At 39.6% G+C, this 24307-nt stretch overlaps 1 protein-coding gene across 9 annotated transcripts in view; it reads right to left on the bottom strand.

Annotated features, from left to right (window-relative positions):
• NCKAP1 (NCK associated protein 1) overlaps window positions 1-24307 on the bottom strand; it is a 66605-nt gene that overhangs the window by 13437 nt on the left and 28861 nt on the right. For 7 of the 9 annotated variants that reach the window (XM_048953575.1, XM_048953574.1, XM_048953576.1 and 4 more), the window contains 22 exons: window positions 19453-19545; window positions 19231-19287; window positions 18187-18329; window positions 18011-18101; window positions 15701-15838; window positions 14997-15045; window positions 14367-14523; window positions 13701-13757; window positions 13084-13180; window positions 12781-12887; window positions 11017-11149; window positions 9584-9665; window positions 9094-9152; window positions 8173-8318; window positions 6834-6966; window positions 5176-5295; window positions 4737-4876; window positions 3768-3899; window positions 2933-3151; window positions 2523-2653; window positions 2049-2146; window positions 361-454 (listed from right to left, as the gene is read on the bottom strand). In XM_048953575.1, coding sequence (XP_048809532.1) covers window positions 361-454; window positions 2049-2146; window positions 2523-2653; window positions 2933-3151; window positions 3768-3899; window positions 4737-4876; window positions 5176-5295; window positions 6834-6966; window positions 8173-8318; window positions 9094-9152; window positions 9584-9665; window positions 11017-11149; window positions 12781-12887; window positions 13084-13180; window positions 13701-13757; window positions 14367-14523; window positions 14997-15045; window positions 15701-15838; window positions 18011-18101; window positions 18187-18329; window positions 19231-19287; window positions 19453-19545 — 2476 coding nt within the window. The remainder of the gene's footprint in view (window positions 1-360; window positions 455-2048; window positions 2147-2522; window positions 2654-2932; window positions 3152-3767; window positions 3900-4736; window positions 4877-5175; window positions 5296-6833; window positions 6967-8172; window positions 8319-9093; window positions 9153-9583; window positions 9666-11016; window positions 11150-12780; window positions 12888-13083; window positions 13181-13700; window positions 13758-14366; window positions 14524-14996; window positions 15046-15700; window positions 15839-18010; window positions 18102-18186; window positions 18330-19230; window positions 19288-19452; window positions 19546-24307) is intronic. The other 2 variants (XM_048953569.1, XM_048953571.1) reach the window with 1 other exon arrangement.

The following is a 24307-nucleotide window of genomic DNA, read 5'->3' as shown; positions in this document are numbered from 1 at the left end:
GGAAAAAGGAGCAATCATTTCACATCCAGAAAAAGTAGCATACATCTCACCACTCTCTTTACTGTGAAGGTGGTGAGATTCTGGAGCAGGTTGCCCAGTGAGGTTGTGGATGCCCCCTCTCTGGAAGCATTCGAGGCCAGGCTGGATGGGGCTGTGAGCAACCTGGTCTAGAGGGAGGTGTCCCTGCCTACAGCAGGGGGTTGGAACTAGAGGATATTAAAGGTCCCTTCCAATCCAAACCATGCTATGATTCTGTGCTTCTGTCAACTTCATACAGAGATATTCATTTTGAAGGTGTTTACAGAAGATAAGGATAGAAACCACGCTACATCTTTAGTAAGGACCCTACTAGTTACCCACATGATAATCTTTTGAAGAGTGCTGCCATCTGGTCTGGCTTGTCAAAGCTGGTCCTCATTTGTGTCAGAACTTCAACGTTCTCCACCACAAGTTTCTACAGAGAAGCAAAGACTCAGGTCAGCTATATTACCTATACAGCTATATAACCTATTCTGATAGGTTAATAACATAAGTGCTTTACTTGGGGTATTTCTTCCCACTTCCTTATTTCCACTGAGAAGCAAGGGAAGAACAGCAATTCCACAATCCTATGAAATAAGCTATAGAAGATGCAAACTAACCGCTTCCAGGATATTGCAAGAGTGTATGCACAAAGCCAAAAAACAAATTCCTATGCTGAAAGCCAGAAAGCAAAACAGATCACCAGTTTACACTGAAATCAAGCCGGGCAATTTTAAATCAATTGATGTATTGGAATCTGGCCGATACACAACATTTGAATTTCAACTCCTCAAAGCTCTACAGAATACAAGACTGAAGGCAATAGCCCACATGCCACTACTGAGTCAAGCTCTCAGCTTCACAAAAATAGCCAGCATACTGGCTTAAGATTTAAAAGGGACAGGCAGGAAAACAGTTCAAACAGTTAACTGAAGCCAACTTCCTACCCCCTCTCGCTTGAACTCCAGATATAAAACCAACACCTGGTCCGGGAAGCAAAAGCAAGCACACTGAATCCTACTCTTAATAAATTCCCCATTCCTATTCTCTTGGTGCTTCTTATCCCCAAACACAGATGTTTCTCAGTGCTCTCTACAAGGCCAACCATATCTGAGCCAAGCAGATGAACATTTTATTACTTTTTTCCTCCAAATATGTGGTCATGTGCACGTGGATCCACCTTATGTTTTGCTTATCCTTACCAGTATCAGAAAACAATCTCAGAAACAATTTAAAGTTGTTTTTCTAAAAAAACCACAGAGCTACAATAACAAATAAGCTGATTTTAAGAAAGCAGGACAATGAGAAATGGGCGAAGACAGAAGCAACCAAAAAACATCTCTCCAGTGACCTTCGGTTTTACTTGAAACGTGACAGATGTCACTGTGCATTGCCAGGAGTGACCAAATTTAACCCTCAATTCTCAGCCTTCTCACCTGGCAAATCTCATTCTAAAACTCAACAGCTGGAATGCGCACAAAGAATCAACAAGCCCACCCAGCTTCATATCGATCACCTGCATCCCTCTCGTGGCATCTGGGCAAACATGAGCATCCCCTCTCAATCAATGGAAAGCTTCACATCTTTTTGGGCTCCATGTTCTAAGCAACTCAGCAACACTAAAACTCACAGTGCTGACAGATAAAACAAGATGCTTGAAGATGTAACCAGAGAATAGCAGAAAACTATGCTTCTAAAGGCTCGGTATGCTCATACTGGCTGATGCAGATAAAGTCAAAGTCTCTTCTAAGTGCTGACTGCATTTTTAATAAAGCAGCAAACAAATAGCTACAGAGAACTCATTACAGTAAATGAACAGAGCCTGCCCACTCAGCTGCTGAGGAGTGTGGTATACAGATGTACCACACGTGCAAGTGCAATACACAAAGAAGTACAAATGCACAGCTTTACCATTCGTGTCATGCAGTCACTTCAGAAGGATAGCACACAAACAGCTATTAAACATCCGACAGGAAGCTGAAACACAAACCCACCCTTTTTTTCACCCATGAGTTGCCCAGGATTACCTTAAGCTCAGCAACCTGCGAAGAAATGTGCCACATCAGACTTTCACTGAGGAACTTCATGCCATACGGTCCCAGGAGTTCAGACAGGGCTCTCATTTCTGAGAAATAAAACAAACTGTTTTTCCAACATTCCTTCCTCAGTTATTTGATGCTCATAACATATGAACAATTAGTGTTTTAATTACAAAGCTCTTATCTCAAAACTGCATTTCAGATTTGAGAACTTGCACTGTAACAGAACTGAAGCAGCAGTCACTGACACACCATATTCCTATTTCTGTTTTTTATTTTTTTAACAAAAAGAAAATGAGCTACTTCAAGGCACAGAGACAGCAGAAATAAAATTAAATGAAAATACTCTGAAAGTTAACAAGAGCAGTCTCAGAAAATGCTTCAGGAGCTACTACAGTTCCAATCACTGAAGCTACACTTATCCCTCACAAACGTTCAATAGGAACATCGAGCAAAGTTTACCTGATATGTCAGAGTATTCCTCAGCATTAAATGTTAATTCATTTTCGGTTGGCAAATTCACAAATGCCTTCATAGCTGGAAAATAGGCTATGTGACCATTGCTGACTTGCCTTAGCAATGTTTCCAAATACCTTATCAGAAAGGGAAAAAGTTTTAAGATGAAGACATACATTCGTAGATACCTCTACAAAGATGCAGTACACTTGTGTGATAAAGGAACAGCAAAGCCTGTAGGCTTTTTACTTGCACAGTTGAGCTGATAAGTACATTTTATTCTACATTTTTGAGTGTTCTTAACAGGATCAAGAACAGTAAACCTAATTTCAGAAACCGGTTCACTAATGCTTGCTTTTTTAATAAAATAGAAGTAATAACCAAAGCTCATAAAAGGCGTTCATCCAGTTACTTACCAATTTGTGTACAGACTGGTAATGGTTGGCTCACCATGGCTATCTAAATGCTGGGTCTGCTGAAGCAGAACATTGTTAAATACTCGCGTAATGTCAATCTGTACATAGTTTTCTATTGACTGCAGGACCGTCATATAGGCTCTGACACTGGTCAACAGCTCTGAAGGCTTTGCAATCTCCTGTGTTGCTTGATTATACATAGTCATTCCAACGATTGACCTTTTAGAAACAAAAGGAATTACATGCCTTTCTTAGAAGGGTTAAGTGAAGATGCAGATAAAAAACTGTTCATCATTAATCACTTTAATATTTACAACTAGCAGCTCTGGAAATAATGATGTGAAGATAAAGGTAAGAACAGATGAGTGTAGAAAGTGACAAGGCTTGTTTTTTGTTTTCTTTTTTTATTTTAAACCTCAAGAATCACAGTAATAAAATTTTCTGTTATCTTTGTCTGCTACCGAGTTCCGATATTTAGATTTCCCTTCCTGCAGACCAGTAAACCCAAATACTTGAAACAGTGCCCCATACTGTGCAAAAATAAAATAAAAAACAAAATTGTAGCAACACTATAAATGCCTAATAGGTATCACCAACTCCTACCAAAAGAGACAGGACTAGGAATGCAGGATCAGGCTATTCAGCAGATGATATTCATTTCAATATACGGAAGTCTCCACAAAGTTAAGCGAATCTTAGTAAGAATATGACTTCACAGCTTTGCAACCTACCTTTAAAACTAATCTTAAGTAGCAAGCATCCAATACATCTAAGATCAAACCAAGACCAACTTACCTTGTTTTATGAATACATTTATCTTAACATTATTTCTTACTTGGTAAAGCGGATTTCCAGGTGAGACGTTAAATATTCTCTTGGGGTAAACGTGTGCTCCCAAACCACCATGTTTGGAACGTAATTGATTGAGAAGCAGAGCTCAGAAAGTGCAGTGTGCAGTTTGTCCAGGCTTTAAGAAGTCAATAAGAAATTAAAAACATATTTAATGTAACATATTATCATAGGAAGCATGTACAGATGGAAGATGCCTCAAGGTCACCTACAGCTCTATTCTCTCAACTTAGCTACACAAGTTGAGCTCTGATGCATGGTTGTTGCAACTGTAATTCTGTCTCAGCAGCATGTGTGCTTTTAGCCATTTCCAGAGACAACACTGAGCATCTCTTGTCCTCTCCCACAGCTCTCTTCCTCCTTTTACTTCAACCTCTACAATCTTGCCCTGTGATCTTTTCCTAGCAATTATTTCCTACCTTGCTGCTTTTCGTCCTCCGTCACCTCTTACACCCCAAGCTGGATTTATTCATCTCTCCCTCTCTTCCCAATGGGCCTTACATTTTTTCTAGTTAGCTAGGGTTTTCAGTTTTCTGATGGCTACTAATAAGAAAGCCTCCCCACCTCCGCAGATAGAGGCGGCAAGCTGACTTGCAGCCCAATCTGTACATTATCCAGCTAACAGCGTTAAGCAAGGCAGAACCAAAAAATGCCATCCGCACCTCAGGACTCCCACTTGCTCAGTTGATAGGACTACAGAAAACCTACCTACAGCATGGGAACAGACCCTTTCTGCTCAAGGAAGAAAACAGCCACAGTGATTAGTAAGAGTTACACATTCCCACCACTCTAAGTAAGAAATTTCAGTGTCCGTACAAGGTAGGAGTATTTTATGTTCACAAACTAGGAAGTTATGGTATTTACGGTCAGGTTTCCTGAAAGAATGTAAGCAGCAAGTAAAAATCACAAGTTTTGACTGGGGAATCATGGGGAAAGGAACAGGAGAGCAGCTTACTTTGTCACAACCAATCTGTTTTTTCTCATGCTTTCTACTCCTGGTTTCTCCCTTTCAGGTTCTCCTTTCTTTCCCGTCTGTTTTTTCGATTTTTTGTTCACCGCTTGACTGATGGTTTTGGCACAATGCTTTGGCAGCAACTAGTAGAGAGAAAGAAGTCACCCCCCACAGTTAAAATCCAACTTCACAGCAGCAATGAGATAAAAAATAAGCTCACATGTAGGTGGAGACTTCACAACACAAAGAGCACCTCCTTTGATTACTAACTAAACAATTTGATATCAAATGTCTTCTTCAAACCACTTACCACTTCATAAACAGAGCAATTCCTCAGGTCAGAGGAAAAGAGGTGAAAAGGAAACAGAGCTACAGCAGTTCACTAAGTCAAAGTAACTAGAAAGCCTCCAAAGGGAATTAAAAGAGACAAAAAAACACTCACCTGATCACTCAGCGTACACTGTTCTGTGCAAATATCTGTGATAAGATTGCGAGCTTGCTTAGCCATTTCATCCAGAAACATGTTACATAAGGAAAGGCTGCGATCTCCAATGTGATGCCGCTGTTAAAAAAGCATACAGTTGGTCGTCACTTTCCTCTTAGTTCCACACTCATCAAAAAATGCACACATGGTTCTGCAGCTCATTCACGCCCAGAACTGAAGTGACAAATAACACACTAATAAGTCCTTAATAACCTCAGCTCCTTTCATCCTCCATGATAATTTTTTTACCAAGACATCCTGAACTGTGAAATTCTCACCATTATAAATTAAAAAAGCAAAAATTTCTGTAAAAGAAGACAAGTTTTTCTAAACAGATTTTCATCATCAATTCTGAACTGTATCTGAAGCATCCAATACCCTGGGTTTCTGCAAATCTCAGATTTAGTATTGGTACAAATCAATGAAGAAAAAAAGGACACGTAACTTAAGCTACAGCAGAAGCACACAGTGTCATTCATACCCTCAAAGAAGTCAAATTACAAAGCCCTGCTGCATACATTCCTGGACTTGGTTTCTTTGTACAGGATCCACACAAGTACAGCCTTCTGTCTTCACAAAATGCTTCTTTTACCACTAATGCTCACTCTGTAACAGCCACACTACCACACATGGTACAGCACACACTGAGGATTATTTCTCCAGAACTATAATAGCTACTAAGTGATGCAACTCATATGCTGAAATAACACTTCTGTTGGCTGTGGCAGTACATGCTTGCTCCAGCTGAATTCACAGCAACAAGCACCTAGTGAACTTCAGCCACCGACTCCTAAATGGTACTAGAATGGTTCTGAGAGACTTTTCCTGTCCTGAAGAGAAGCTTTCCTGAAAGCTTTGTCATAGTTGCCAAACATAAATAAGGAAGACCTCACACTATGTATAGTCTAACAGACCTAACAACTCCATTTAACACTTAAGAATGAAAAGCCACTTTGACAAGCACTACACCAGACTGCCCATGCTAACCCTGAGGTAAATCCAAAGTCTACGGGCATACAGGCAAGGTACTAAAGGATCTATTTCATTACATAAAAATACAAAAAATTTCCTCAGAATGAAACTTGCTTTAACAAAGAATCAATGTTTTGGAAGCAACGCTCCACATCTTGCATTTCTGTTACTAACCAGAAAAGAAAATACAGCAATATGAATGCTCACAGTACACCGTGTATCACTTGGGATTACGTTTTTAAAGACCTGCTAAGGAGAACAGTATAACAAAACCATTAGGAATTCCCAACTTGCAATTTCACTTTTAGAACAACGAGTTTATAAACAGTGAAGGAAAAACTGCTGCTTACAAGTTTAACAGGCATACAGCACGTATCAGCACCCAAAGCCTGAATGACTCAAAAAAGTAATTCCACCTTCGTACCTTAACTCAACCTCTCTTTAAAGCAAAGATAATCATACTCCAGAAAACAATTCTGAGCTCAGTCAAGTGCTGAACTTCCCTTACTTGAACTTCCCTTTTTTACTGCTTTCCTTCCTCTAATCCCACACCGCCACAACAAATACCTTGCAGTCCTGAGCACCAGTTCTTCCCACTTTAAGCCTGAGCTGTCAACATCCAAGACAAGGTATTGAGAAATTACCTCTTCTGGGCACAGTTCGTGGGTGCAGCTCATAAAATGAGTACAAAGTAGCGGGAATGCAATTGAGTATCTTGATTGAGAGGGAAGCTCCAAACACTGCTGAAACATCTTCTCAAAAGCACGGCTATAAAAACTGACCAGAAATAGACAATTTAATAGAATACACGCATAAGTCTCTTGCAAAGGAAGTCTCCTTACACAGATAGCATCTGCTGCTAATGCCAGGTACATCATTACAACAAATGTGATATCAAAAAGTGCATAATGCTTTCAAAGACACATCTTGTTTACATCTCTTATTATGCTACCATTTTTATTCTCATGTTTGACACGCAGGCGCTGCAAGAATTTGGAGCTTTTGCTACAATTTATTACGGAAGAATTCACAAGTGACCCCAGATCAGTTATGTGGCTGTTTGAAGCATCTGACACATCCTCACAAATACCTTCATCAAATTAATTCTGGTGAACACTAAGACAACGTGTATTCCATAGCTGCTTCTTTTTAAGCCAGCTTCAGAAAAAAAATACCTTAACACATGCAAAAAAAGAGAAAGTACACGTGTCTCCTTCCAACACAAACAACAACCATATGAAGACGACTTTCACAGTTATATCTAACTCCTAGAAGTTTGTATTTCCTCCACTTGAAACTGACAAAGAACCACCTAGAGTATCACTGAGAAAGCTTCTCAAAGGACAGTATTTTCACACTGGAACTTAAATGATTTATTTCAACTACTGCAGATATTGCAAACGTACTTATTTGACCTTAGTCACAGAAACATTCTCATCTGTCTGCTTCCTGCTCCTGTTCTCACAGAGCTTTTTTCACGAGCAAGACATCGTTCATTTACTTTTTCCAAATCAAAGTAACACTGGAAAACTTAGAAAAACGAACAAATAAAACTGAAAGCAACCTACAAAAAAACATTGTACAAGTGGCAATGCAAGGCTGGCTCTTTCTGTTTGGGAACAGGAGAAGATTAAGAGAAAGCAATCAACTGCTTTTTCTTGCCCAAAGGAGAATCGGTGCACACCATCCTCTATCAAAGCCCATTAGGCCACGCTACCTACACAAATAAGCAATTCTGTTGAGTGCTGCTGTTCTTGGAAATAAAAGGCACACAAACTTCGTGTTAAGGTTAGAACAAAACAAAGTGCAAATTACAAACCCCAAACTCTAAAACACCAACCCTCTCAGAGAAAAATAACAGTTCACCAGAATTTCATTTGATTCTCCCACTGAAGTATCCTCCTACAAAGCTTATTAGTTGAAACTTGAACTTGCAAAAAACACATCAATTATCAAAAAACTATGCTCAGCTTTGTAACTTACCAAAATATAGAAAGATCTGAGGTTTCAACCAACATCTCCACCAAAGAATCTACCATTTTTGTGTGGAAAATGATTGTATTCATCATTTTGCCTAGTTCCCTGTGGTCTGCCAGCCCAAGAGAAGCTTTAGAGACACTGGTGTAGGCCTGGACAGAAACAAGAGAAAAAATACACTTACTGTTGCTTTTTCTGCAAATGTCATTGCTACTGCCCAAAATGAAGGTTAAGCATTTACTATGCTATGCATGGAACAAGTGTTTTTAAAGACTTTACAAAGACTATTTTGTCCTTCTGCTGTATTTTCAGCAAACTCACCAAACACCTTGAGTATGACAGCAAGGCACAGATGAACTGAGGCACGAAAGCAACGACAAAACACGTATGCACACGAGCGGAATCAAGTTTACACAACCTGCCCCCATGCTTTTCAATATTCATGTTCTGGTACACACGAGGAAGAAAGTATTTCAGACACGTGAAAACGTGACGTCTATCTAAAATGGAGATCAATAATTTATTGTCTGAGCAGTATTGCCCCTTTTACTACGTCAACAGTGACACAAGACAGCGTGACCTCAGCACACAGAAGTGATCTCACTGAACCACCTCTACCTGCCCTGAGCTGAGCAGGCTGAATCGTACTCTGCACAGAGCACAGCTGCCAACAAAGTACTCATCCTCAACGCATTCCATTCCCAAACTGTTATAAGCTCTCCAAAGAATTATTTGCAAAAAGTATGCGATGGAAAGGTAGAAACTAAGTTACATCAAAACACAGCAAATTATCTCGTGTATTTGTTGCATTTTGAACTGTGATGAATATCCTCACGTAGCCTGTCGTCTACTTGCAGCAGCAGTGAGTCATAACTCGAAACCAAAATGTGCTCAAGTTAAATGTCATGCAGACATACAAAGTCTTACCTGCAATCTAAACCAATCTAATCTCATTCCTCTGAAGTCAAATACCTCTCCATCTTCAACTGAAAGAAAAATGAAGGGAAAACACAGAACGTAAAAACTCAAGGGAAATAACTACAGCAATTCAGAAATACTAAATGAGTAATAAGCTATGTGGCCAGTGAACCTCCTTTACCTAATAATTTCAACCCAGCACAACCACACTAAAAGGAACCGAAATACTTAAATAAGAACATGTATAATATCCTTTCTAAATTAAAGCTGGTATTCTTCAAATAGTGTTTTTCAGAAGCCTTATCTGTACAGACCTGCCCAGGAAAAGGGACACAGAGCAAGAAGCAGATACCATAATGGAACAGGAACAAGGAAACCAGTTGAGTTTATGCCGTTTATCTCCTACCACAGATTGCACCAAACAGAAAGCCATGAAGCTTTCCAGAAGAACATTTCATTTGGTTACCATTTTCCCCCAGGGTCATAGGAATAGACTTACCTTGCTTCACGCTTAGCGAAGTCATAGTGTTTACAAACGAGGACATGATGATTGATTCATCCTCTGGGCACACTGAAAGATTCTGAAATAGTAATAGTAACAACCATTATTTTAAACCTCATTTATAAAAGACTGTAAAAATTCATATTTTTGAATTCTGAATATAAGGTTCATATAATTAAAAGTAAAACCAAGGGTTCAGATACATTTAACCATTTAAACAACAGTAACATAAACAGATACAGAAATAGTTCGAGTAGTTTGTTAAAATGAACAGCAGAGGAGAAAAGTTCCACCTTCTGGTCACCGATGCACTACTTCAAGTATGAAAGTTACTTTTGAAAACAACAAAAAAGCTTAATATTCAACAAAAGCTTCTCCAGTTTGGGTAGCTCCTGTGTTCACTGAATTTGGGCTCCACCTCGTGGTCACTTGGAAATCTAATCAAAGCACTTGAGAAGTCCTGGCAGGTATTTGTCAGCCTCAAGAAGAGTGAGAGTTTTGACAGCACAGGGCTACGTGACACTACATCAGCTGCTAGGCAGCTCAGAAACTCCCCACTGCGTATTCACTTGCAGTGATGAGAAAGGTAACAAAGGAGACCGCATTAAAACCGTCTCTGGTGACACCTACAAATGTTTGACTTCATATTCAGGTTTAAGCATGTCAAGCTACCTCACTTGTCCATTTTTTTCTGGGAGCAAACAGGAATGCAGACTGGTAACTCTTTACTGGAATGATACAGCATTGACTTCAAATACTTCAATTACTTCTTCAATACACTGATGCTGAACAAGAGAAGCCACTTATTTATAGAATATATTACAAAAGGATGCCAGGGATTCTTCTTTCTGTCCGTTTCACTTGTCACCATCTGTTAAATGACACAGGCCGTATTTTCTCCATTGTGTCAGAAAGCAGGAACATTAAACAGCATTAAAAGCATTATTTAGGCAGCACTTCTGTTCTCACAAGACTTCAAAGAAGAAACATTGTATATAAAAGAATCATAGGGAGCAAGATCAGCTTGACACTGTTGCAAGCACAAATCGTTTTATCCCCTCTCAAAAGTAGCAGCACAAAACTCTATCTTGCTCAATAGTAAAGCAGAGGAATCCCTGAAAACGTTAAGAGGAACCCCGGGCCCCCAGGAGAAGCCTTTCAAGAAATTCTCGCCTGTCCGTACAGTCTGCTATTAAAATAAATTACAGCTTGCTCCTTGAGGAGAAAGGCAGGTCTCTAAAAAGAACACTGCTTCATAACACTGTGGTGTTCATACAGCAAGCAAAGGCACAAGTCTAAATCCCAGAATTAAGCAGTAAGCTCAGATAGTCGGCCTCGTTCCATGACGGTTATCAAAACCCACAAAACCAAAACAGGTTTCAAGACATTTTGGACAAAAAACCCAGAACCCACCCACACCACTGCCATACCTGAACAAGCTCATTCAAGACCACCGCATCAAAGCCAGACAGATACTGCACGTAGTATCTCTGCATCACAGGCCCGTATTTTCGCACATGTGCTCTGAGCTCCTCCATGTAGAAGATCAGCTCAGCTATGTGCCTGTGCAAAGAGACAAAGGAAAGCTTACGAACACAGAGCATGAAAAATATTAAAGACTTCCATCAGTGCAATGCTTCCCATGGGGATTTCCTCCTAAACCTTGCTTTTAAAACTCTTATTTACAGTTAACTTCTGTATTAAAATATTACCTCACATATTATATAATATTTTCATAAGAAATCTTCCTGGTAAGGTGCAACCCACTCACTTAGAAATAAGTTAAAAGCATCCCCCTCACAGTAATCCTCAAAGGTTCCTGTAACTACCCATTTCTTTCTGAAGAAGCCCTTTCACAATGGTCAGTTTAAAAGAAAAAGCTTAAGTGGTTAAACCTCAAAAATAGAACTGTAATTGCTTATCTCAGCTCAAGTCAGAAGATCTTCACTCTACAAACCCACTATCTTACAAGATTTAAGATGCCCTCCTCCGCACAGGTGATACTGCACACGTAGACATGAATAAACTAAAAATAGTTAACATGAGCAATTTTCTATGAGTAACACCAGTGCTCTAACACCTGCCACTCCCAGCTCAAACTGAAAGCTTAAAATGCTCTCCCAATTATTAGACTGATCGCTTCCTGGATTAAGCCCAATACTACGTGAGCAACAATTAGATGGCTTGACAAATTTATACAGCGTGCATTTTCTTTTGATGGACCGACTCTGCTCACATTTACCTATTTAAACAAGACCACGAACTCAGCTGGGAGAAGCCCAAGAACACATGGAGTTAGAAGTGAAGTTTAAAAGCTGGGGTTATGGCACAGGACACAAAAATGAGATATGACAGTGAGGTACGTCTACAAATCAAACGGAGTAACTCTAACGGCAGCTAACTACTCCAACTTCAGTGCTGAGAAATCACAATAAAAGTCACCTTTACTATTCTTCAGGAGAGGTAAACGAATTTTGATTCCTGCAAACATGTTCCAAAGGAATCTTATTTACCTGCAGTGATGGCATCCCTTCCACACAGCTCAGAGAACAACACCCAAGACCTTCCTATTTCAGCTATAGAAATACCCTTGTGGTTGTCACTTGTCAAATGGATGCGATTTCCAAGTTTATTCCCAAGATCAAACTGCTGTGCTCTCTCATCTTGAAAACAGCGCATGGACAACCAGCTCTCTTCTATCTACTCACATTCATAAGATTTCTTAATCTTACTTCTCATTTTTACTTTCTGCTTATGATGACACTAGTACTATATTATATGAATAAGCCTTGTCTGATTGCTATGACAGCTCTGCTATGATAAAGGAGACATTCTACAGAACCATCTCCAGGACAGTTAGTTTTCCCCTTCATTAATTTGTTCAATAGAGTCAGTCAATAAAGATGACCGTACCCTCCTTTCTCAGAGGGTAAAAAGCTTAAATTAAGTCATAAAATCATTTTCCTTTACAAATAAATCTTCAGCAGAAAATGAATTTTTACCATTTGTCCAACAGTTTAACGCAATAAATCCCTCTGATTCTCTGTTTTGATGGGAAGATTAGTATTGTCCCCAAAGTGTCCCAGTTCTCCTACCAAGTTACCATTTTCTCATATTCCCTTGCCTTCAAATATATTGCCTCCATCAAGTTCTTGCAACTATTAAAGCGATCACACCACAAATTGTTAACGTACTTATCTATGAAATCATCTGCACTCTTCTTTGGCATGTTATCTGCGTGACGAAGAAGCCAAATAATTTCATCACGAGCAAAGGATAACGCCATAAATACAAAAAGTGCCTGAAAAACAAAAATTATTCTTAAGATTTGTACAACAATAGGACACTTGGTGCACACTAAGACACATAAAAATAAAAGAATCTTAAAACCAAAGCAGGTTTTACCTAGGAGCACGGAAGGTTTCGCCCTCCCTTAAATGACACAGCATTACCAACGAACAAACTACAAGGCAAGATGAAACAAGGCCAGTAATTACCTTGGGGCCCAGCAGGCCTGGCTGATCAGACAGCACTGTAGCCAGTTCTTTGAGGGCAGAACGTAAAAACTTGCGTCTCTCTCTGTGCATCGAACCGCTGCATCAAAGGAACAAATCCAAACATCATCCAACATGCAAATCACAGGCACTTGACTCATCCCAGACACTTCAGGCGCACCTCTTATCACATCCACTTCAAAATTTCAGTATTTCAAAAGACATGATTCATTTGAAATTAGCACCTCCATCATCCACACTGCATATTCCTGAAGTGATGTGAAATTTAAAATACGAAGTCCTCTGCTCCAGCCTGAGATTTGCATTTGAGTCCACTCAAACATTCCTATTCCATTAGCATTTGCATTAAGTAACTAGACAAGAAGAAACTAGAGAATATGTAAACCAAATGCTCAGGAAATCTGACAAACAGTGTTGGACTCGCTGAGTTCAGTTGATAATGGCATATTAGTAAGCAAATCCAGAAAAGTCAACATATGGTTTCTCTTGAAAAGCCACAATGAAGTTGGGATTCAGCAAGACCTGTTTATACAGTCTTTATAAGTGCAATAAGAAAATTCAACACAAATATCCCCCAGAAAACTCTTCAAGACACTCACGCATGTGAAACAGCAGCTTCTTTACACTCTCTGATGTCGTTAATACGCTTGTTGTAGCTGTAAGTAAAAGAACAACCAAAGATGGTAAGAAAAAACAAAAATCAGCAGCACAATCTAGCAGTAACTGGGACTTGCAAGGAACTTCAATTCCAAAGCAAGCAGAAAGCCAAAGCACGACTTCTTCCCACACCCAGATCTCACTGCTTAAACCAGATACTCCAGACAAAAAAACACGCTCTACTGAAGTGCTCCTGCTACTTCTCGGTAAAGGACTCCCCTTCTGCCTGAGTTTAAGCATGACGTATTGTAAAGATAGTGACAAAAGCTTGCAACTTTTCAAGCACACTCTTCATTCATGACATCGTTTCTCTTCCCTAGATTCATGAGCACTAATTTTAAATGCTTGCCATTTCAGAGACCAATTGACCAGAAATTTTCACAACTAAGAACAAAAACCAAACAAAACCAAAAAACGTGACAGTTACAAAGTAGGCTCTTGGAAGTTATGCATTAAAGGAACAGCCACAATACTAAGAACCTTTGTTTTTGGTATGAATTACCTGTAAGTGGAGCTCTAATGAAGCAGAACTGATGCTTTCAGACTAGTTCTTAAAGAAATAGTACACTTTCAAAACAAGAAAGAAGAAAAGGAAAATGAAAGCTCACCCTCGTATGTTTACAAATAAGTCTTCTGCAGCTTTGTGAATATGAAATACTTCATCTCTAAACAGAGCCAAGCAAGAGCTGCTTTGAAGTGCAAGCTTCCAAAGGTTCAAAGCTGTCGCGTCACTATTTAGGACTCCATGGCACAAAATAAATCCAACTTCAGAAGTTCACATCAACACGTGCCATAAACAAGATGCACAAAGACAGTAAGAGAACAGTGAAACCATAGGCATTCTCTCTTCAAATGGACAAACAGCTTACTGATCAACTCCTTAACGGAAAACACGCAGTTACGTGCACACGAAGATACTCCACAATACACTGCAGTAGAAGAATTCTCACACATTTGTAAGAAATTGCTCAGTTTTACAACTATTTTCACCTGAATTACCAAAACCCCAATTTTTTTTGTCACCATTCAGACTGAACTCACGGCAATCTACACTCCAGCATCAGCTCAATTCTAGCTTCACTACATACAGAGTATGATCTATACAATTGTCTATACAATTAAGATAAAAATCAAGCTCTCTAGAATCTTTTGCACAGCACAGAAGCACAAACTGCCTATTAAATGTTAGTTCTCTTTTTTTAATACAACCATGAGCTATTTCAGAAGATTTTACTCACAAATAATCCATTTTTCCATTGCATCCAGAGAGAGGTATTCACATGGCATCTGTTGAAAAAACAGTCATTTGCAGCAAACTATTTGTATACAACATGTTACACAAGAAGTACGTTCTGGAAAAAGGGATAAGTATTAAAGGCTGATGAACCATGGAAGATTGCTTCTGATTACTAAACAAGTCACTGCTTCAGAAACTAGGAGATGGAACATTAAATGTGCTTCCAACACTCGCAAATACCTTGAAAAAAATATATATGTTCTAACATTGCATTTAAGAACAAAAGACTTGTGATGTTTCCCAATCACAATCTGACAACTGCTTGATTTTCCTCCCCTAAAACATGACTGCTCCTATCCCAACTGAGACAAAAATTGAAAACAGTGAACATTTCAAAGAATGCATCAGTTCTGATTTTCAGGCTGTCAGCCCCAAGCCATCTGACAGTTCACAGGATTCCTTCGCTCTACACTGTAGCAGTAACATCCCTTCACCTTCTGCTCGTCACATTTCAGAAATGAAGGCATGGGCTAATTCAACAGAAACATTCTATCTACAAAAGGATGCAATTTGCCCAACAAACTTATTTATCTCCCCGATTAGAAACCTTGTAAAGGTTACCAAATAGAAAACAAATCATCCCTATGTTATTTCACAGACAAACTTGCTTAACTTTATCTTATATATCACATTAAAAGGCCATACTGTGTCAGACTGTGCAGGATTAAGCATTGTACTGGGGGCACTGATGAGGCTCAGCAGTTGTGCGTTTCTCCACTGGTCAGCTGAGAGATTTCTTCGAGGATAGACCATCTGCAGTGAAATCAGAGCATCCGAAAGGGACTGAAAGAGCGACAAAGAGAACTGCTTAGAAGCTATGGTAACGCAATAGCACAGGAGTCTTAATTCACAAAGCAATTAGAAATTAAAACTTACACCAACGGCTACATTCTATACCTCAAGTTCAAAACCCTCCATAACTCAAGCACAAGAGAAACTGAATATTGTTTTATTATGTTTTTTTCAGTGTCATTACCAATAACTACCAATTTATTTTAATGACACAGTTCTGAAATTTAACTTGAGTTTAAAGCCACCGTGCCTAATTTGTTTCACAGACAGAAGACTATTCTAGGCTGAAGGGAAGGATGAAGAGAAGCAGGTTTTTATTTGTCTGTGTAAACGGAGTTAAATAAATTCTCTGTTCACAATTAGAAGACACAGGAGAAAGCAGTAGAGGGATAATAAATCCATGACAGCTAAAAGCTGTTCGCTACTTATTCAAGCATCTCACCTATTGTGTTATTCCCTTCTCTGCCACCTATTTTATAAAGTCCTCTCCTCTTTGCTAGCAGATTAGGGCTATTTTGAACAGATACTACAGGAGCATCTTTATAACAAATCAGCCATATCCAAATAATTCTGGTCCTACGTGCCTTTTCCTGCTCTTTTGCACCAATACTGGTGTTTGCATGAGCCCTCGGGGAGCCAGGATCTAAGCATTAAGGCAGCACACAAGTCCACTCAGGCAAAGAAAAAAAAAGAGAGTTCTCAGCTGAAGCTAATTTAAAGGGCTAAACAACTGTCAGGGCTACTGCAAAGTTGTGGGAAGATGGAAGAACAACTTAAACATGTAGATCCATTACAGTTTAATTTAAGTATTTGTGCAGTAGCTGCCTGAAGGGATCCTTGACCCCAATTCATACTTCTAGCAGAGAATCAGAAGAAGAACAGAAATTGGACTGGCAAATGGCTTTAAAAAACACTTCAAAGGAAAAGACAGGTCCATTGCTAAACACAAATGCATAAACAAAGATGGTACAGGAAAGAGAGGCACCAGAATGTGCACAAGAAAAAGGTTAACTGCAAATCAGATCCTTAGCAACGTCTCTCAATGAGACAGGAATCATGCACAGGAAACTGTAACCAAGGTGACATTACTGATCATTCAGACAATTAAGTAGTATTCAAAAACTGTTCACACTACTACTTGGAAAAGTAGTTGGAAATCTTTCAACTTGCAGTGATTATCTTCAAAAGCTAAGGATCTAAACAACATCTGAAGGACTCGAGAAAGAAAGGAAAACACAAGGAAAACACAAGAAAGGAAAGAAGGAAAACACAACCAGTACCTAGATTTCAAAGCACAAAGCAAACATCAATGGAATAACTTCAGGCAATTACTTACTACTTAACTTCAATTCTTACAAAAAAAATTCAAGATGAGTTGTTAAGCAAACAATTAGAGAGCACCTAAAAAATAACACCTATATAAGTGTCAGCCCTTGTGGTTTGGGCAGCACTGACCACAACAGACCAATCTGGTTTCCTCCGTCAGAGCAGTAAGCCTCGCAGACACACGGCAAATAATAACAGGGTACATGCATCTCAAGGCTTCACTGCTCCCAGGCATTTGCAGATGAAATACAGCCTAGATAAATTATCATAGAACTGGTGCATAACCAATGTGTGAGAATTCAGAGTTTTTTTTAAAAGTACAAGAGAGGCTTAAGGCTCATTTAACCCAGTTAAGTGAAGCTCACGAGCAAGGTGCACAATGCCAGCTTTGCACAGAAGAGATGTTATTAAAGAGTGATCAGCTGCTCTCCAGGATTCCAGACTTAAGGAAATTCCAAAGCACAAACCCTCAGGTTACAAAACAGGAAGACACATCCAACTAAGATGGTAAGCCCAAAGAAAACTCGTTTCTTAGAGATCTCCTTCACTTCCAAGCTACAAATCAAAACAGAACGCAGAATCAGCTACACCCAATTTTTAAGCAGCTTTTACTCCTCACTGAATAAGCCAGAACCTTACCAAAGCATCACAGCATCCCTGCACTTCTGTATCTTCATTTAATGGGATATCATCCCCAGCCCCAACCATCCATTGTAAATAACATCTCCCTTAAAATCTGCACCCAAGAGCCTTGGCAAAAGCTCTTGCTTATTTTCTTTCTGATCTCTGTTTCTCTCAGATACAGTTACTGTGTCCCTGCAAAAAGTGGTTACATACTTTACTGTGAGGTACAAATTCCTCCATCATTTTCTTCAAAGGATTTTCGTAATCCACAATCATCTGCCCAAGGCGTGGATATTCTCTGTCACTTGAAAAAAGAAAAAACAACAATAATTCACTGGGTGTAATGATTACTTCTTTCCAAACACATCTCCTACACGACAGGCTCCTACCTCGCTCCATGCGTCATTTCATGAGCGTAGTTATACAATCCAATGATAGCCTTCCTTTCTTCAATTCGAGACAGCAGTATCATTAGTGTAGTGTAGGTTATAATCAAATCTAGGTAGTTCTTGGTCAAATCAAAGTTCACAGTCTAGAGGTAAAAAACAAAATAACAGTAAATCTCATTCTAAAACCTTCAGAAACAAGCTTAAAACTTTCTTCTTATTGCCACCCGTTTTTGGCATTTCTAAAATACAACTGACTGTCCCGATCGGTGTTTTTGTCCTGCTTGTACATAGACTCTGTGAGATCTTCATTTATTCATCCAAATCCCCAGAAACGTTTTTATTTGTGAAAGCAATCACACAAATAAACCCGTTCAGGCGCAAGCATTGCAGCTGGCAGACAAGAAAGCTTTTCTTGTATGTTACAGTCAACAAGTGCCTAGTCTCCAAACTAGATTTTAATCAGGCTCTTACATATAAATAAATCCAGCAGATACCCACTCACCTGCCACAAGCATGCCATAGGAAAGTCAACCCAAGTGCTGAATGACTAGAACTAACAAGGTGACACTACGTACAATAGGAAACAAAGATGAAACCAGGAGAAAATTGATTTTATTTACAATGTAACGCTTTTAGATACTTCTGTTCTTGCTTTAGCCAAAAGAAGTGAAGACCTCACACATCCCACACATATTGATGGGACAAGAGCAGTACTCCTGGCTTTGAGCCTCACCCAATTTACATATAAAGACTACAGTAAACTACTAAGAACGCAGATGCTATAAAGCTAAAAATGCTGTCTGTATTTTGCTATTATTTACAGTTCATAATTAGCTTGTTCCAAAGGCTTTATGTTCTGATATTGCACTACTTAGCAAGTTAGAGATACAAACTTTCTAACACACTTATTTCTCCCCTGTTTGTACCTAGAGGTGTCACTGTTCTGGGCTTACAGCATAAACAAATCTTTCCAATTCACCATGCAGAACACATGCATTGAAAACATTTTTAGTTGGCTTTTAACAGTTCGACCCAGAAACTTACAATATCAAAGAAGACTTGGCAAACATCAATAGTGTTCAGCAGCTCACAAACATGGTCCTGTGGAAAACAAAAGAAAAAGGAATAATTTTAAAGAAATTTAAGTGAAGCGCTTCACTGTGCTTAGCCAGTTGAGATTATGCTGCTCTAAACAAACCAAGCAGACCCATACATTCAACTTCCTTCATTTATAGATAAAGACAAATCTCACGTGCTGTACCTTACCTTAAATTCCATAACATCAACAAACGTGAAGTAGTACAATGCCAGGTTCTTCAAAATCTCTGACTTTTCTTTCTGTAGCTGAGCAAGCTGTTGCTAAAAGAAGAACAGAAACACGTTCACTGTCCCGAGAGCTTGAGAAGACAGCAGGCAAATACTATCTGTAAGGCACAGATTAACCACCGGGTCATAGAAAGAGGTTTTAACACAGTTTTCTAAGACTGAAGCTCTGTGCGTATCTTAAGGGCACGCTAAGTTCTCAAAGCGGATCATTTAAAAGCTGCTAGCTACACTTTGGAGATCAAAAGCAAATTAGTACACATTAGTACCAAAATCTTATTGTTTAGCTCAACTAGAGATAAAAATGGGTAGTTAGGAAAATGCTGTTATCATGGGCATTATTAGCAAAAGCAGAACAGTACGTGAGCACGGATCAGTATGACAAAAAAAATGACGACATTACTTGAGGTGGGAGAAAAGAAGGTGGCAGGTTACAAGTTTTACTACAGGAAAACATTATGCTTTTGAATTCTGAACTTACCAAAAAGAATATCCAGGCAAAGCCACGTTAAGCATGCAAAATAAAATGTAGATACAAACATAAAATACAGTAACGGTTCTTTGACCAGTTCCATATAACACAATAATACATTCAAACAAAAGCAACAAAATAAAGGAACACAAAAGAAGCAAAACACTAGCAATAGACACTGGTGGATAAAATGGAAGAGGCAAATGTGAATACAAAGGCATAGAACAGTCCACGTGGATTGATCTGGTTTTTGTTTTTAAAGAAATCTCATTTAATATCCATATTCTTCAACATTTCCTTGGAGTCCGACAGCTCCCTTAGGAGAGCACAACTGAGAACAGAAAATGCAGCTGTTAAAATGAACGGGACAGCTGTTCAACAGCTACATATCTGAGTCTCAGAGCACTACAAGGATCCCAATACTTCACCTCCAACATTCAGTTGCTCATTACTATCTCGATACGTGAATTAAAGCAGCCTCGTGACACTTAATGTGAAAGACTGCCCTCTAAGTGTCCGTGAGACTTGCAGTTGATGAGCTCCATCCTGCCCAGTGCCAGTGAAGCTCTCCCAGCACACACCTTATGCTCCAGCTGCCCCACACTCAGAGAATGGAGCATCAGAACCACGAGCGCTCGGTACGTTCAGGGCTGCTCTGCCAGTTTGCAGCTGTTACAGATGGAAGCTCATTGCCTTACGTGCTGGAGTTCAGCCTTCAGCCCAGACGTTTAAAATACTGCAAGCGAGTTGCATTTAAAATACTGAGCAAAAGTAGGGTTTATTTCTACGTAACTAAAAAAGTGTGAATAGGATGAAATTGAAGAGCCATTTCATCAATCTTCTGTGACAGACTACGGGAGAGGAAAAAAGGGCTGTCATCACAAGTGCACACGTGCCTTAACGTCTCCTCCCTACTGCAATCCCACCCTGGGCTAAGCAAGGGGCAATGCTAAGGCGACAGGGTACTGTATGCAATACCTACATCTGAGTCTGTGCTTCATGCTTCAAGGCCAGAGAGTGGGGAGACACAGCAAACAGGAGACAGTGCTGGAAACTCTGCTTTCCAGAAATTCCAGGAAGTTGGTAATCAAAAACATCTAGAGAAGCATTACTTGCACCCCACCCCATATTAAAGCACCACTGCTGCACACTGCCACTTGGATTTTTACCTAGCCAACTGCAATCATGTTAGCGAAGCACGGTGCACGAAGCTCTCCTCACACAACACAGGCTGAACAGCAACATTTAAAAGCTGTTTACATCATGTAGGGCCTGGGATGTTTATTTGTATTTTTATTGCTCAGGAATGTAGGCGTAGCTCTTACCACACCCACTGCAACAACATCTTCCATTACCAATTTCCTAACAGCTGCTGAGATGCATTAGGTGCCATACTGCCTTGTATTTGATTGAGGCTGTTTTCCTCAGCTGTAATTCTCATCTCTCTATCAGCAAATACTTCTGTTTCCATTATTCAGTATTAATTTTGAAGAAGGATAAGCTGAAATATAAAACTTTCACCATGACATTGTTTTCACTGCAGTTAACTGTGCCTTACTTACTGGTTAGACAGACGAGTTTTATTTATCCTCCAAGAACTTGTAGAACAAAACATATCAGCAAGGATGTCAGTAAAACTGGTAAACAAGGTTAATTAGACTTAAGATGTATGAAGAGCAAGAAAAGAAAAAAAATCACATTTATGAAATGCTTAACAAACCAATTTGTTAAGCAGGTTATCTGTAAGAGAGAAGCTGACCTTTACCAAGTTTATGCACATTTCCTTACTCATATTGACCCCTAAATCTTGAAACAACTGATTACATTCACAGAGAACCTATCTTAAAAGAAACAGGAATCAAATCAGCAATCACAAGCCAGCATCATTTAAAGCTCATATGAATGCTCAGTAATGAGAGCAGCAACAGAGATGCAGGCACATTACTGACAGCAGTAAATATGAATCCACAAGAAAAACAAGGCACAAGTGAAAAAATCTCTAAGGGAACTGCATGCAGAAAAACAGGATAAGCACAGCTCTGTAACCACTGAATCATTTATCTGACTGGCAGCAGCAGCACACGCACGAATGTCTGATACCATGATCCAAGAGAGATGATAGGTAGGGGAATTCTCCAGTTTCTACATACTGACATCCTTCCTGCATTCAGTAGTGTAATTTTATTTATTTTTAAACAAATCAACACTACTGTACTGTTACTACAATGCCCTCGGAGCACACACCATCACCTCCATCTTGCCAGCTGGAATATATGCTCCCAAATCAGTACTACGAAGTCTGCCTGCTACAATACAGGGGACACAGGGAAAATATTTACTGACAGTATTCTTGATATTATTTATTTTATTCCATGTGCCTGCCAGTCTTTCAGTGAATACTTCAAAAATTCAATTCATTTGAATCGAATTCTGCATCTGCAAAAACCACTGCAGCACAGTGGAAAGAGAAGGAGACTCTAACTACCTGAAGAAAAAGTTTTGAGCAGTGTAAATTAACTGCAGAGTGATAGATGTGCCCTTGGTTTTCTCTCCAATTGAATTTTTAACTTTTTTAATAAGTAACCATTCATTCCATATTATCTATTTTTGGTTATTTTTGAGTTTCTTGCACCGAGGCAGCTCTCCTGAAAAGGAAGTAACCTGCCTAGGTCCTCCACAACTGCTATTGTGTGCAGGGCCTGCTCTCAGCACAGGAGGCCCCTTTTCAGAAGCTGATCTGCCAGGCTTCACCACATTTCCCTATTCCCTCAATTTGACACAAATTTCTGCATTAATTCCTACACTCAGCTCATTACACGTTGCTGTATCATCCAAGCCTTGATCATCGGTCTTGACATCACTGTAGCAATCATTTATGGAGAAAAATTCCCTGCCATGCTGTTGTACAGGCAAAAATGTTTGGGGCAAAAAAAAGGAGTCCACCTGCCTGCATACTCAACACTTACAGCCCGAAACTGGGAAGAAGCTTCACTCAAGATGGGTGACAGTTTTGAGACGCCATCCCTACCACCGTCACCACATAACTGTTAACCATATATACTATAACTACGCATAACTATATAACTATAACCATATATACTGTTTAGGTATGAACGACAGCATGGTGGGTTGGTTTGTGTTTTTCAATGGCCAGACTTTTAAGGACTGAAGACATCAGAAGTACTACTGCACATAAAATGGAAACAGGAGACATGACTTTATCAGAGCACGGCATTGGCAGAGCAGTTCAACTCTTGATTCTTTGTAAAAACACAGACAAAAAGGCAGCTGTTTCTTCTGAATAAGTGTCATCACAGCACCCTACTCTCAAATATTATTAAAAACAACAGCTAGTGCAAAGCTTAACGCAGACTGATTGTTGCTCAGATAGCTTTATTCACGTAGGGCATCTCCTGCAAGCCAGATGATGCCTTGGGGAGCTCGGGGAAGCTAAGCTCATCTGCAGTGTCTACCGCACTGTAGGTTCTTTGGGCAGCATGGGAGCTGAACCAACAGCTATGCAAGAAGGGCAAGGCATCCTCTGTCCCAGAAAGGTTTTTATCTTACTGCCCAGGAAGCCAGGTAGCTTTGTGGCAGCATACAGGGAGTCGGTTTTATTGCTTAAGCAATAAGGTGTCTGGAAAGTCAAGTCTCCAGGCACGAGACCCAGCTCACCAGAAGGACATTTATTCTCGAGTTTACTGGCTGGGAGGATTAAGTTAGCTTTTAAATAACAGCTGCCTTACATTTTAATACCACACCATTCCCTGGAAAGTAAACAACTATTTTTTAGTGAAGAAGCTTTAATAATACATAAGACAGCACAGTTGAGACCCTGAAGTAGTTTTTCATTTAGGAGAATTTCTAGACTGTACCCACTAGCACTGTGCAAATGGCAACACTAAGAGTTCCATTAAAAACAAACCAACCAACAGCACTTGTTTTGTGGCACTGTACTGGAAAGAGCTGAAAGGAGTGATTTTAAAAGAGCAAGATTTTAAGTACTTCAGTGTTTTGAAAAAGATGGAATTGGAAGCATCTACCACAAATTAAACGCAAGGTTGGTTATAAAGCCCATCTTTAAGTCACATTACAACACAAGAAAATATTAATAAAAGCATGCTTCAGCCAGGAGGTCCAGCCAACGTGTGCCACCCAGCACCCCTCCCACACTCAGCTCATTTTTGGTGCAGCCCAATCACTCTGAATCAAAACCATGAAAGGGAAAGCAAGCAGCCCAGACATACAAACTGCCATCTCAAGGGAGAAAGCCAGCACCCATGAAGAACAGTAGATAAAATTTAGAGTGAGATGGTTCATGTGTAC

Source organism: Lagopus muta, chromosome 8, assembly GCF_023343835.1.
Source record: "Lagopus muta isolate bLagMut1 chromosome 8, bLagMut1 primary, whole genome shotgun sequence".
Taxonomy (NCBI): Eukaryota; Metazoa; Chordata; class Aves; order Galliformes; family Phasianidae; genus Lagopus; species Lagopus muta.
Note: the sequence above shows the minus strand (reverse complement) of the source record. Positions and strands in the feature narration are given on the sequence as shown.